Here is a 13,091-nt window from a genome sequence, read left to right on the forward strand (position 1 = left end):
TTCTGAGCCCCAGGTTCTAAGGTCTCCAGGAAGCATGACCAACCTAGCCGACCTTCATGGAGAATAGAAATAGATTTCCATGGCTGTTAGGAGTGCCCATGAGCAAACATCTCCCATGATATGAACTAGTCCTATGGACTAGATTTATCACTTGGTTCCCTGTCAGGAATACTTGAAGACCTGCACATCTGTGAGAGGCTGCATTCTCTTTTGTGTGCATCAACCTCAGCAACACATTAGCCAGACTTGGGCAGATGCTAGCAGAACCCCTGTTTTTCCTACAAAGTCAGACATTAAAGGGAGAGGCAAAAAGATAAAAGAATGCTATTCTTTTCTCTTTTTCTCTCTGTCAGAAATACCCTTTTCTTTTAGTAAAGTAAAATTTCTGTTGACAATGTTAAAGGCTTCTATTGATTAACAGGTTAACTTAGTTTTCATTTCTAATGTTGCAAATATTGAAAGAAAGCATCTACATTGGTGTCCTTAGTAAATTTGAAGAAAAATAAGGCAGTTTTAAGTTCCAACCATTTAAGAACCACAGCTACAAATTGTCTAGTCTCAAATGACCCTCAAAATTCAAAACAATATGAAAAAGGAGGATAATATATCAAAAAGTTTAAATATTAAAATAAGCTTAGCTGGGCTGGGAATATGGCGTAGTGGTAAAGTGCTCACCTTATATACATGAAGACCTGGGTTCGATTCCCCAGCACCACATATATAGAAAATAGCCAGAAGTGGTGCTGTGGCTCAAGTGATAGAGTGCTAGCCTTGAGCAAAAAGAAGCTCAGGGATAGTGCCCAGGCCCTGAGTTCAAGCCCCAAGACTGGCAAAAAAACAAACAAACAAAAATCTCAGGGAAAGTGCCCAAGCTCTGAGCTCAAGCCCCACGGCCAAAATTTAAAAAAAAAAAAAAAAAAAGAAAGAAAAAAGCTTAGCCACTCTAAATAAAATATTCTAATTATTCTACAGGCTGATTAGAAAGTAAGTTGGTTATTCCATAGCAATTATAGTTCTGTCTTCTCACTTTGAAGTGCCTAGGTAGACAGTGTGACATTTTACTTTTTTAACTCTATGAAGCCAATTACTGAGGGAGACAAAGCCCATATACTGTTGACTTTGAATTCTTCCCCTCAAGGTGAAGTTTGATTGGATATTTTCTCTGAGAAGAGGTGTGACTATACTGTCTCCTTTTGGAAAACAATCTTGCATCTGCTGCCTACTCAGACCTCTGGAGTGCAGCATTTTGTTCGCAATTAGATAAAGAAAGTAACAATGCCAAGAACAATTAAAGATTTGAAAGTAAACATTTTCCAGTAACCTATCCTACAGGGATGATAAAATGAAACCCATGTGCTTATCTCATTAAGTAATAGGCTGGAATAGTTACAAGAACTTATTGAATTAGCCTATGAAGCCAAATTAAGACATTGTTGGGGAAATTTACGGGTGACACCCCTTCAGGGTAAAACTAAGCATGTGACGAAGACCACTTTGTCAGCTATTTCAAAATATGGATTTGCCACCCTGTCCTTGAATCATAAAGTTGGTAAATCTTTAACAAAAGTCCATAGTACGTGACAATCTGTAGTGGTTAAGATATGAACCTCAAAATTATGAGTGTTGAGAAAGAAACTCTGCACATCAAGCTTGAAAGCAAGGGGAGGGAAAAGAAGAACATGTTCTAATAGTCAAGAAAATAGAAACTTCATGTACATTTACACATTGCTCCCTGGATGTCTCAAGAAAAAAAGCAACATGAAAATTTCTGCCAGAGAGAAAGGAATTTGAGAAATACCTGATGGGAAATAAATGTGAAACACAATGTAATAATCATTGCCATTTTAAGTCTGCATTCATCAATATAATTAAATGTCACAGGTGGTCCCCTAAACATATTTTTCAGGGGAACTACCTAAACATATACATTGTCCTAGCAGCAGACCCAGGTGAGTTTTTATTGGTATCAGTTCTACTACATTCCCTGACTGATCCAAAGATTGACTCCCTCTCAGACATTTTTGATTAGATAAAAAAAGGCATTGCTGGGCTGGGGATATAGCCTAGTGGCAAGAGTGCCTGCCTCGGATACACGAGGCCCTAGGTTCGATTCCCCAGCACCACATATACAGAAAACGGCCAGAAGCGGCGCTGTGGCTCAAGTGGCAGAGTGCTAGCCTTGAGCGGGAAGGAGCCAGGGACAGTGCTCAGGCCCTGAGTCCAAGGCCCAGACTGGCCACAAAAAAAAAAAAAAAAAGGCATTGAATTCATATTTCACAATCTGAAATTGTGCAGATTAAAATTTGACCTCCCTGGAGTGCTTGTTTCTGCAGGACCCATGTAGTTTTGAAATCCCTTCTCTTAAATAACAAACCAGAGAGACCTGGCAGGACATGGGTGGTACATTTAGAAAAATAAAGAAAGCCTTATAGAGAGACTGTTTTTAAATTTTCAGCGAACATTTAGGAAAACCAATAAGGAAAGTTGCAGTATCACTTGGGTTAGCAACAGCTGGGCCTCTCTCCTGTACCTGAGAGAGCAAAGGGAGGTAGAAAATACATAGAGGTGCCACCTGACAGGACTTGTAGGCTTTACTAGAGAACTTACCTGGCTCGGAAGAAAGGTACCTTACCCTGCTCTACTGTCTCTTGATAAGGCCTGCCATTGGCCCAACTCTGCTATAAACCAGAAGATAGAGAACCTTTAATGTAGATCTGTAGAACACAGGCCAAGAGGATCTAGAAGATAAATTGGAAAATGCCATTATTGATCCCCATTATTTACTTGTCTGCTAACATTTTTTTGTAGGCCCAAATGAGTTTTCTTGTTACTCTGCCTTCTTGTTTCAGCTTTTGTACCATGAACAGGTATTCCTTTTGTGGTCTGTTTAGTTCTATTTTTCCCCATTTTTATGGTTATGGTTTTTTGTTGGTGATTTTGCCATTTAAAATAGCCCTAGTGTAGTATTAAAGTACTGCCTAAGAGCCATTATATGTGATATCACATTATATGTGATGTTATATCACAGTATTCTATAACCTTTATTCATGGATGAGTTCTAGTGGATTGGGCATGAATTTAATGCTAATGAATTTAATGCAACATTACATGTTATATTAGGTGACTTTACACATCTACACACAAAACAAAATTACATATTGATTGGTTGCTGAAAATGTTGTAACCAGAGTATTGCAAAAGGAACCTATGCACTTTCCTAGGAAGTGGGGCATTGTTCACTTCGTAGTCTTCATAGTAACTCTAGAGAATGGACCCCTTCCTAAGATGAGAAGAATTGACTATATAGCCTACTAGCTATTGTTTTACAGACCAACAAGTCTTACTTGAAGTTACCATTGAGTATAGTTACCATTATAAGAACTTAACCCTTCAAGTCTCAGAATTCTGTAAGCCAGAATTGTTTCTGTTTAGAAACAACTGCCAGTAACGAACATAAAAAGTTTAAATCAATAGACTTATCTTAGAAATCAAAAGAACACAGTCTGTTCACTGTTTACAACCCATCCTGCTTTGGTGATATAACCCTACAAAGCCATCTAACCATCCACTTTTCCTTGACTAAAAGTACTCAGAAGAACCATGAGCCATTGGCTCATGCCTGTAATCCTAGTTACTCAGGAGGCTGAGATTTGAGGATCCTGGTTCAAAGCCAGCCCAAGAACTAAAGTATGTGAGACTCTTATCTCCAAACCACCAGAAAACAGGAAGTGGTACTGTGGCTTAAAGTGGTAGAGCACTAACCTTGAGCAAAAAAGCTTAGGAACAGCACTTGGGACCTGAGTTCAAGCCCCCTGACCACCAACAACAACAAAAAAGAAAGAACCATGAATTATATAGTGTCTCCTCACTAGTAGGTGATTTTCCCAAGCAATAGTAGTAGTGAACAGGTAAGTATTCTACCCTTTCTTGATAGCAGAACTTGTTACCCTGCTTCATGTTGAAATATATACAGAGATTGCTTGGCACTGAGCCAGGAGCTGACAGTACAAGGGTAAGCAAGATGGAGTCCTTGCCAGAACTTCAGATGCTTTCTTTCAATTGAGAAGAGACACCCAAGCCACAGTCCCTGTGATACCAAAGTTGTCTGAGTTCTTTTGTCCTAGACATTTCTGATTTGACATGCTGATTTATCTCACAGACTGCCTGTGGTGACTTGTACTCTCATAGGGCTTATGAATGAGGAGCCTGCCCCAGGATTGCATCTAGCCCTCAGACATCTTTCTCATTAGGAATTACTTACATTCTTGTTATGAATAGATGATTCTCTTTCTTGTCCTTCATATCCTGATTCAGTTGGATGGGCACAGGGCTCAGGAATCAGCATTTTAACAAGCATCCCAGGTGATGATTCTGATGAAAATTGTGAGATGTATCTTCAGAAACAGCGTTAGAACAGCGTCATAGAAGTGTTAAAGAAATGTGAGTTATGCTGCAACTGTAAGATCAGGTGCTACTGCCCAAATGAGATCATAGGTTTAATTATTCCCTCCCATAGGTAGGTGGTAAAGGTATTACCCAGCTTTATAGGTAAGGTTAATTAAATCAGATTAATCCTAAAATGGAGCAAAGATGTCTAGATGAAAACATTTAAAATACCCTGCACAAGCACATTGTCATATTGTCATTTTTGTGCACAGGTGTATACGCACACAGCATTTGTGTGCTACTTCCATAGACAGATGCTCACTGCCCTCAGTTGCATCCATGTGACACCCTTGAAAATGGGACTGGCTAATTACATTTCTAAAAGCTTCCTCAATGGCTTCTGACCTTGGTGCATTGAGATCTTTAGGGCTAGTCTAATATCATAAAATGTGTACTTTACGAATGCATAGAGTTCATTGGCTACCACCTCCCCAGCCAGTTCCTTTCTTATGTCAACAGGTTAGGGAGAAAACAATACTTTGGTGCTTAAACAAAGTAGTAAAACCATTAGGCATCTGTATGTCTACCTTTCAAGGTTATCACTCTGGCCATTTTCTGGATTGGTTCCAGATACACTGATTTCTGAGAATTTAAAGTAAATACGCAGAATTTCTACTGAGAATACACATGTGCACTCACGTACACACACACACCACACCCATGTGCTCCAATGTTTAATTGTACATTTTAGTCTTTATGGCTTCTAATAACTAGACATATGATCTTCTGTGTATGATTGCTGCCTGTTATTTCTATTTGAAGAATTGTTACTTGATATATATCAACTGTAAATGTCCAGTTATAGAGTTGGTATTAGCTTGAATAGTTACCTTACCAAAATACACTTTGAGATTCTATTATCCATACTCTATTTTTATGAGAGAAGAATTTAGGGGATATGTAGACAAACATAAACACACAACTACATGTATATATGTGTATACATATATATGTATATATACATGTCTGTCTGTGTGTATACCATTCTTAGTTGATTGTTGGGGAAATGTGTACTAATATATACTATACTAATTGCCCTTTATAGTATATACTAACATTTACTTACAATAGTAAGTGGTGTTTGAATCAATAAAGATCTCAGATGCCTAGAAAAGATAAATTAATGTTTAGTAAAGTATAAAAGTTGGTGGTAGGAGGAGGGAGGGGGGTATGAGGGACAAGGTAACAAACAGTACAAGAAATGTATCCAATGCCTAACGTATGAAACCGTAACCTATCTGTACATCAGTTTGATAATAAACATTTGGGAAAAAAAAGTTGGTGGTATGCTATTCTGTAGTTTTCAATAACTATTAAGAATTGTTTTGTTAGGCACCCATGGCTCATGCCTGTAATCCTAACTGTTGCTGCCAGCCTAGGCAAAAACATCCAGGATACTCTTATCTCCAATTAAACACACACACACGCACACACACACACACACAGAGAAATGGAGCTGTGGCTCAAGTGGTAAAACACTAGCCTTGAGCAAAAAAGCTCAGGGACAGTGCCCAGGCCCTGAGTTCAGGCCCCAGGACTAGCACACACGTACACACAAAAAAGAATAGTTTTGATGCTATTCTTTCATAATGTTTACTGCTATTTGCTTTTATCACATTTTTCCTAACAATTCTGGGAATCTCTCTTGTTTGATGTCCATATCTCTGTAGCAAACGTAACAGATTTTTCAATAATGAATTTAATTATCTATATCATATCAAACATAAATATATGTTATAGGGCTGGGAATATGGCCTAGTGGCAAGAGTGCTTGCCTCGGGCTGGGGATATGGCCTAGTGGCAAGAGCGCTTGCCTCGTATACTTGAAGCCCTGGGTTCGATTCTCCAGCACCACATATACAGAAAATGGCCAGAAGTGGCGCTGTGGCTCAAGTGGTAGAGTGCTAGCCTTGAGCAAAAAGAAGCCAGGGACAGTGTTCAGGCCCTGAGTCCAAGGCCCAGGACTGGCAAAAAAACAAAACAAACCACAAATAAATACATGTTAAAGTAAATAACATCTTCCTTGTCTGTTGCGATAATTGGTATATGTCTAAATGTGCCTTTATGTCTCAAAATTATCTCCATTTAATTTTTATTTTACATGAAAAACTTCCACTATGCCAGTTTGGTTTGTTATTTTTTCCCACTGCCCCAGCCTCCTGTCTTTCTCCTCTCTGATTCATATTTTTCTCTACCCCATCAAAGTGCTTAGATACAATGCTGTCTTCATTCCCAAGCCTTTGGTGGAGCCATATCCTCTCTGCTCCCATTGTCACCTTCCTCTCTTGCCTTTCTTGGGTCACCCTTTAAAATCCCGTCATTACTCTCTCCAACTTTCCATGCCTCCCATTTCTTTCATCTTCGGATGGTACACTCCTCTCTGCATTCCTGGCTCCTTGCAGTTTCTTATCAGTGCGCTTGCCCTTTATGGACCCATCTCCTATTCTAGACTCTGATCTCTGTGAGAGAAGAGTAGTTTGCCTCCTAAGTACCAACCCAGGCATCCACTGGCAACTGTTAAATAAACCATTTCCTGCCCTTATGACTTGTGTATTTGAAATCACTGATTTCCTCTGTCTTTGGTATCTCATCATGCATGCCACTTCTCCTTCAAGTGGTGGCTACTTGTCTTTTGTACATAAATTCTGGCACCTCTGAGGATGACTGTGTGTGCTTTTGAGGGTCTCTACTTCAAAGAAAGTTTCTTTTATGTCATATAGCCTAACAGACCATCTGTATTAAGTAGCTTTTCATAACTGTGACAAATACTTGAGAGGAAAAGTTTAAAAGAAGGAAAGATTAGGCACTGGTGGCTCACATCTGTTATCCTAGCTACTCAGAAGGCTGAGATCTGAGGATTGTGGTTCAAAGCAAGACAGGAAAGTCCATGAGACTCTGATCTCCAGTTAACCATTTGAAAACTGGAAGTGGCACTGTGGCTCAAAGTGGTGGAGCACTAGCCTTGAGCAAAAGAACTCAGGGACAGCACCCAGATGGGTACAACTAGGGGGAAAAAAAAGAAGGAAAGATTAGATGGGCACTGGTAGCTCACACCTGCAATCCTAGCTAATCTGGAGGCTGGAATCTGACAATTGAGGTTGAAGCCAGCCCTGGCAGGAAAGTCTGTGAGACTCATATCTGCCAAAAAAAAGAAAAGCCAAAAGTAGAACTGGCACTCAAGTACTCAAGTGGTAGAGTACTGGCCTTAGAGTAAAGAATTTGTGGAACTGGGACTCCAGTGGTAGAGTACTAGCCTTAGAGTAAAAAATTAGCTCAAGGGCAGTACCCAGGCCCTGAGTTCAAGCAAGAAGGAGGAGGGGGGTAGGGAAAAGATTTATTATTTGATTGTATTTCAGAAGTTTCTGGGCCATGGTAGAGCACAGATGTTCTTGGTGGCCAGGAAGCAGGGAAAGAAAGGGGCATGGATCAGGAAAATGTGGTACATATACACAATGGAATTCTATGCCTCTATCAGAAGGAATGATATTGCCCCATTTGTAAGGAAATGGAAGGACTTGGAAAAAATCATACTAATAAATGAAGTGACCCAGACCCAAAGAAACATAAACCCTATGTTGTCCCTCATAGGGAAAAGGTAGTACAGGATTAGGCTAGTCATAGCAGAAGATCAAAATAGCCCAATAGCTGCACCCATATGAACACATAAGATGATGCTAAGTGAAATGAACTCTATATTATGGAAACAAGTATTATATCATTGTTGTAATTATTTTCAACATGCCATATGAAACCGTACCTTTTGGGGTTGTTTTTTTTTTGGGGGGGGGGTTGGTTTGGTTTGTTTCTCTTGTATTCCCTTCCTGTAGTTTCACCCCCGCTATTACTGTATCTCATCTGAGTACCCTGGATACTGTATATACATGTATTAGAACTAAGGAAGAGAAAGGGAATACCAAAATCGAGAGACAAAGGATAAAAAGACAAACCATTCCAAAAGCAATACTTACAAAACCATTTGATGTAAACCAACTGTACAACTCATGGCGGGAGAGAGGAAGGGAGGAGGGGGGATGTGGGGGGAAAATGAGGGAGGAGGTAACAAGTTGAACAAGAAATGTACTCACTGCCTTATATATGAATCTGTAACCCCTCTGTGCCTCACTTTGACAATAAAGAAAAAAAAAATTTAAGAAAGGGGCAAGGAACACCATACTGTTCAAGTATTTACTTTCAGTGAACTCTCTTCTCCGACTACTTCCTAAATTTTCTACCACCTCCAAAAATAATGCCACCAACTGAAGACCCAGCCTTCAACACAGGAACCTGCGGGATATATTTCCTATTCAACCTATAACACCATCCAAAATATGGCCTCCACACTTGGGAAAAATATATCATGCCATTTTTATGAATCATAGAGTTAATTTTATGTTCTTACTTTTTTTAAGCTCAATGTCAAGCATGGTGCTTTGCACATGGTAGATGCTTGGCAAAAAGGTTTGAGCAAATGATTGTTGATGAATGAAAATATTCTGTGATATGATAGATATTTATAACTTTTTAATTCATTGAAGAACAACTTTCTTTTATGGAGTGATTAAAAATCACTCCATATTCTGAGTTATAACTCCATGACTTCAGGATACCTCCAGTATTTCAAGAAGATGAAGAATTGACAAATGAGATTGTATCAAATTAAAAAGTTTCTGTACGTCAAAGAAAACAATTACTAGAATGAAGAGAAGCCTTCAAAATTGGAGAATATCTTTGTTAGCTATTCAAAATAACCAGAACATATAAAGAGAATATATAAAGAGGTTTAAAAAAGGAAATAATAATCCAATTTAGGAGGCTGAGGCAGGAGATCACTTGAACCCATGAGTTTAAGACCAGCCTGAGCATCACAGAGAGACCCTGTCTAAAAAATCAAAGAACTAGAGGCTGGAGATGTAGCTCAGTGGTTGAACCTATGTTTTATATGCACAAGGGTCTGAGTTTTATCGCCAGCAAAGTTGTGAGACCCATGCAGCATGCATGATTTTTTTTTCACATTTGCTCATACATGTGATTGGGAGAACTGCTTCCTCCCTAGAAAAAGACCATAGCGATGAGTTGTTACAAGCATGGAGTTCGCTTTAAAATATTGTGTTTTGAAATTTCACCCCCAGCATTGCATAAAGAATTCAGCATTGTACTGTTCATAATGCTCTTCTTTATGGTCTTCCTCTTTGACCAGGACGTATTGATGGAGCTGCTGGAGCAGTGTGCGGATGGACTTTGGAAGGCAGAACGCTATGAGCTCATCGCTGACATCTATAAACTTATCATCCCTATTTATGAGAAGCGGAGGGATTTTGAGGTATCTGGCTTTAGGGCTTTTGTTAATATGCAAGGAGAGTGGTATGACATGTCTTAGATCTACTGCAAGGAGAGCAGGCCTTGGTTCATTGATAAACATGGTCTCTTCGTGTTCCACCAAAAGAGGTCACTAGGCACCACCCCTAAGACTTATCAAGTATTACCCATATGTGGAGCCCCACATCTACACAGACACCCCCATGTCTCAAACTACAAGGTTTCCACCCCAGCAGTTGACTTTGAAAGGTTGTCAAAAGAAGAGTATTACAATCACCAAGTATCCTTTTTATCAGAGGTCCCCCATTGCTCTTAGCACATCTACTGAAGTAGGAAAAACAGAGCCTCCGGGTGGTATCAGGACCTTCTCCAAAATCTTGTGTTAACTTGAAAATAGAATTTGCTTACTATAATGTAAAAATGTGATGGGTCCGCATAGGCAGGCAGGCTTTTTTCAGTAGGAAACAATGCAGCCAAAATCAGTTGCAAGTTATGAAGTCAAAATATATTCTTGCTTTTTTTTTTTTTACTCATGCTCAAGGAATTTTCACCTAAATTATCACAGTTAGTTGTCATTTTAAAATTAATTTAGCTATTTACAAATAGGAAGACGTTGGTTCTATTCTGCTTTTCAGAGGCTATGCCACCTGTATGACACACTACACCGAGCCTACAGCAAAGTGACTGAGGTCATGCACTCGGGCCGCAGACTCCTGGGGACCTACTTCCGGGTGGCCTTTTTTGGACAGGTGAGTCTCCTCTCCATTCTGTAAGCTGTCCTAAGACCTGTTTTCCAAAGTTCTATAAAGTAATATCTTATAAATTTTCTGTTCGGGCTGGGGATATAGCCTAGTGGCAAGAGTGCCTGCCTCGGATACACGAGGCCCTAGGTTCGATTCCCCAGCACCACATATACAGAAAACGGCCAGAAGCGGCGCTGTGGCTCAAGTGGCGGAGTGCTAGCCTTGAGCGGGAAGAAGCCAGGGACAGTGCTCAGGCCCTGAGTCCAAGGCCCAGGACTGGCCAAAAAAAAAAAAATAATAATAAATTTTCTGTTCTACAAATGCTAATTCGGTAAATTTGTCATATTTGGTATGGTTCTTATCTTCCTCCATAGTAAACTTTCTGCTTTTTTTTTTCTTTTTTCCTATCTTTTCTTTATTACTTTCTTAAGGCAGCGGTAAGTTCTTTCTCCTTAAGATCTTAACATGCTTAGCAACATCTTTGGTACTTCATTGTGGTTTGCAAGTTTCCTTTTCAAGTCTGTATGTATTTTGTTCAGTCATTACAAACTCCAAAGAGAAAATTAACATTGTATTTCATCTATAGAAATAAATCATCTGTTTCCTTATACGTTCCTATTGCATGTTTTAAACCGAAATTAAGGCTTTCTGGTTTCCTTTGTGTCTGTGCATCTTTATCTTTTGTTAGTATAATACCTCTACAAGTGTATTTGTCATTGTAATATTTGAGAAGCCCTATAGGAGAGAGTTTATTTAAATTTAACTTAAATTTTAACCTTCAAGCTCTAACATTATTAAATGGTACAAGTTATAATACATTTATTGAGAGTATGTGGTTTTCTATGAGCACTATATAACCTTCAACTTATTCTGTTATTGTCTTTTATAACTTTATAGCAATACCAGTTTACAGACAGTGAAACAGATGTGGAGGTAATTACAGTTAATGCTTAAAAGCAAATAATGTAGTGAAATTATTGCATCTAAACTTCTGGTTTGATGTGGATTTTTGTTTCATCTTAGCCTTTTTATATATATATATATTGTTTTTGTACCATTTTCCCTTTTATTTTCTATGAGAAAGTTCTTAGATTTTTATTTCAAATATTAACCCCAACCTGGATTATTTAATATTCAACCTTTTTCACTTCCCATACAATTTGAAGCCTTGTGGTCAAATGTGGTTGATGCTAAGCAAATATGGACTGGTGATAATGAAAATATATTCTGCTATTGTGCTACAGACTTAATACTTTTCTCGTCAGTAAATCTAAATAGAATTTACTAAAACTGTGTATTTGAGTAAATGATTTTTGCTCTACCTAGTGTAGACCCAAATGCTTCAGGCCATGCTGTAAAATCTTGTGTAAATGGGAGGTGTCAAGAGAGGGACATGTGTGCATTTCTGAGTCCTGACTGTCTCAGTCTGCGGGTCATTCTTTCGTGCATTCTGCTTCCTGGGAATGTGAAACAGGCTTGACTATCATTAGATTTCACTGAGAGCTCATAGTTTTGAGTCCAAATCTTTCATTTCATTCAACACTTAATGACAACATTCTCAGATAAGTTTGCAATTTTATGTTTTCCTTTATCTCGGCATCCAAACTCCATATTCTTACCTTTTTTTTCCTATTTAGATAGTCTGCTTAAATAGGATTTTATTTTAGAATCATGCCTTGTGTTTTTTGTTTGTTTGCTTGTTTGTTTTTTTGCCCTTAAAACAAAAAGAACATTTCCTGGATAACATTCAGGCTAACATTCAGGGCAACACTAATTATGCTTTATGTCACAGGGTTTCTTCGAAGATGAAGATGGAAAGGAGTATATTTACAAAGAACCAAAACTCACACCTCTGTCTGAAATTTCTCAGAGACTTCTTAAACTTTACTCAGATAAATTTGGTTCTGAAAATGTCAAAATGATTCAGGATTCTGGAAAGGTATGACTGTTTACAGATAAATTTCATATCAATGAAGTATTGTTTTAACTCATGTTATTGGTTATATAATATGTATTAACACATTTTTTTAACTAAGGACAGTTAGCCTTTAATGGTTGGTACATTTTTCCTTAATGTATTTTTGTGCTTCCCGTTACATGCTTAATGTTAAGCATGTGTATAATTTTTAAAATATATAAAAGTATATAATTTGAAAAGTATCTTCTTTTAGCCAGATGTGGTGTGTACTTCTAATCCTAGCACTCAAGATACAGGAGTATCATGAGTTCAAAGCCGGCCCAGGCTACACAAGAGTTTCAGGCTAACTGGGAGCTATATAGAGAGACCGTCTCTATCTCAACAAAAACAAAAAAGAATGTAAAAAGTATGAGTAGGGAGTAGCATCTTCTTTTACAAAATAATTTAAAATCTGAAGAGATTTTGCTATTTTTAATCCCAGTATTTAGGAACTCTGAGAGAGCAGGGCTCCAAGATTCTGTTCCACACTGCCCCATTCTTCTGCATTAAGCACAGAACACAAGCCTTATTTCTGTATTTACTGATGGATGGATGGACATATGGGCAGACCAAGGGAATTGAGTACTACCAGTCTGACTGCGGAAAACCTACTTCCTGTTTACAGTGGT

General features: G+C 38.5%; 1 protein-coding gene across 13 annotated transcripts in view; it reads left to right on the forward strand.

Annotated features, from left to right (window-relative positions):
- Nucleotides 1-13,091, forward strand: part of Dock9 (dedicator of cytokinesis 9) — a 260,684-nt gene that overhangs the window by 217,268 nt on the left and 30,325 nt on the right. For all 13 annotated transcript variants that reach the window (XR_007210305.1, XM_048341148.1, XM_048341158.1 and 10 more), the window contains 3 exons: nucleotides 9,644-9,766; nucleotides 10,398-10,511; nucleotides 12,298-12,444. Coding sequence is in view for 12 of the 13 variants with exons in the window: in XM_048341148.1 (XP_048197105.1) it covers nucleotides 9,644-9,766; nucleotides 10,398-10,511; nucleotides 12,298-12,444 (384 nt within the window). In the remaining variant the exon portion in view is untranslated. The remainder of the gene's footprint in view (nucleotides 1-9,643; nucleotides 9,767-10,397; nucleotides 10,512-12,297; nucleotides 12,445-13,091) is intronic.

The sequence above is a fragment of the Perognathus longimembris genome, chromosome 3, assembly GCF_023159225.1.
Source record: "Perognathus longimembris pacificus isolate PPM17 chromosome 3, ASM2315922v1, whole genome shotgun sequence".
Taxonomy (NCBI): Eukaryota; Metazoa; Chordata; class Mammalia; order Rodentia; family Heteromyidae; genus Perognathus; species Perognathus longimembris.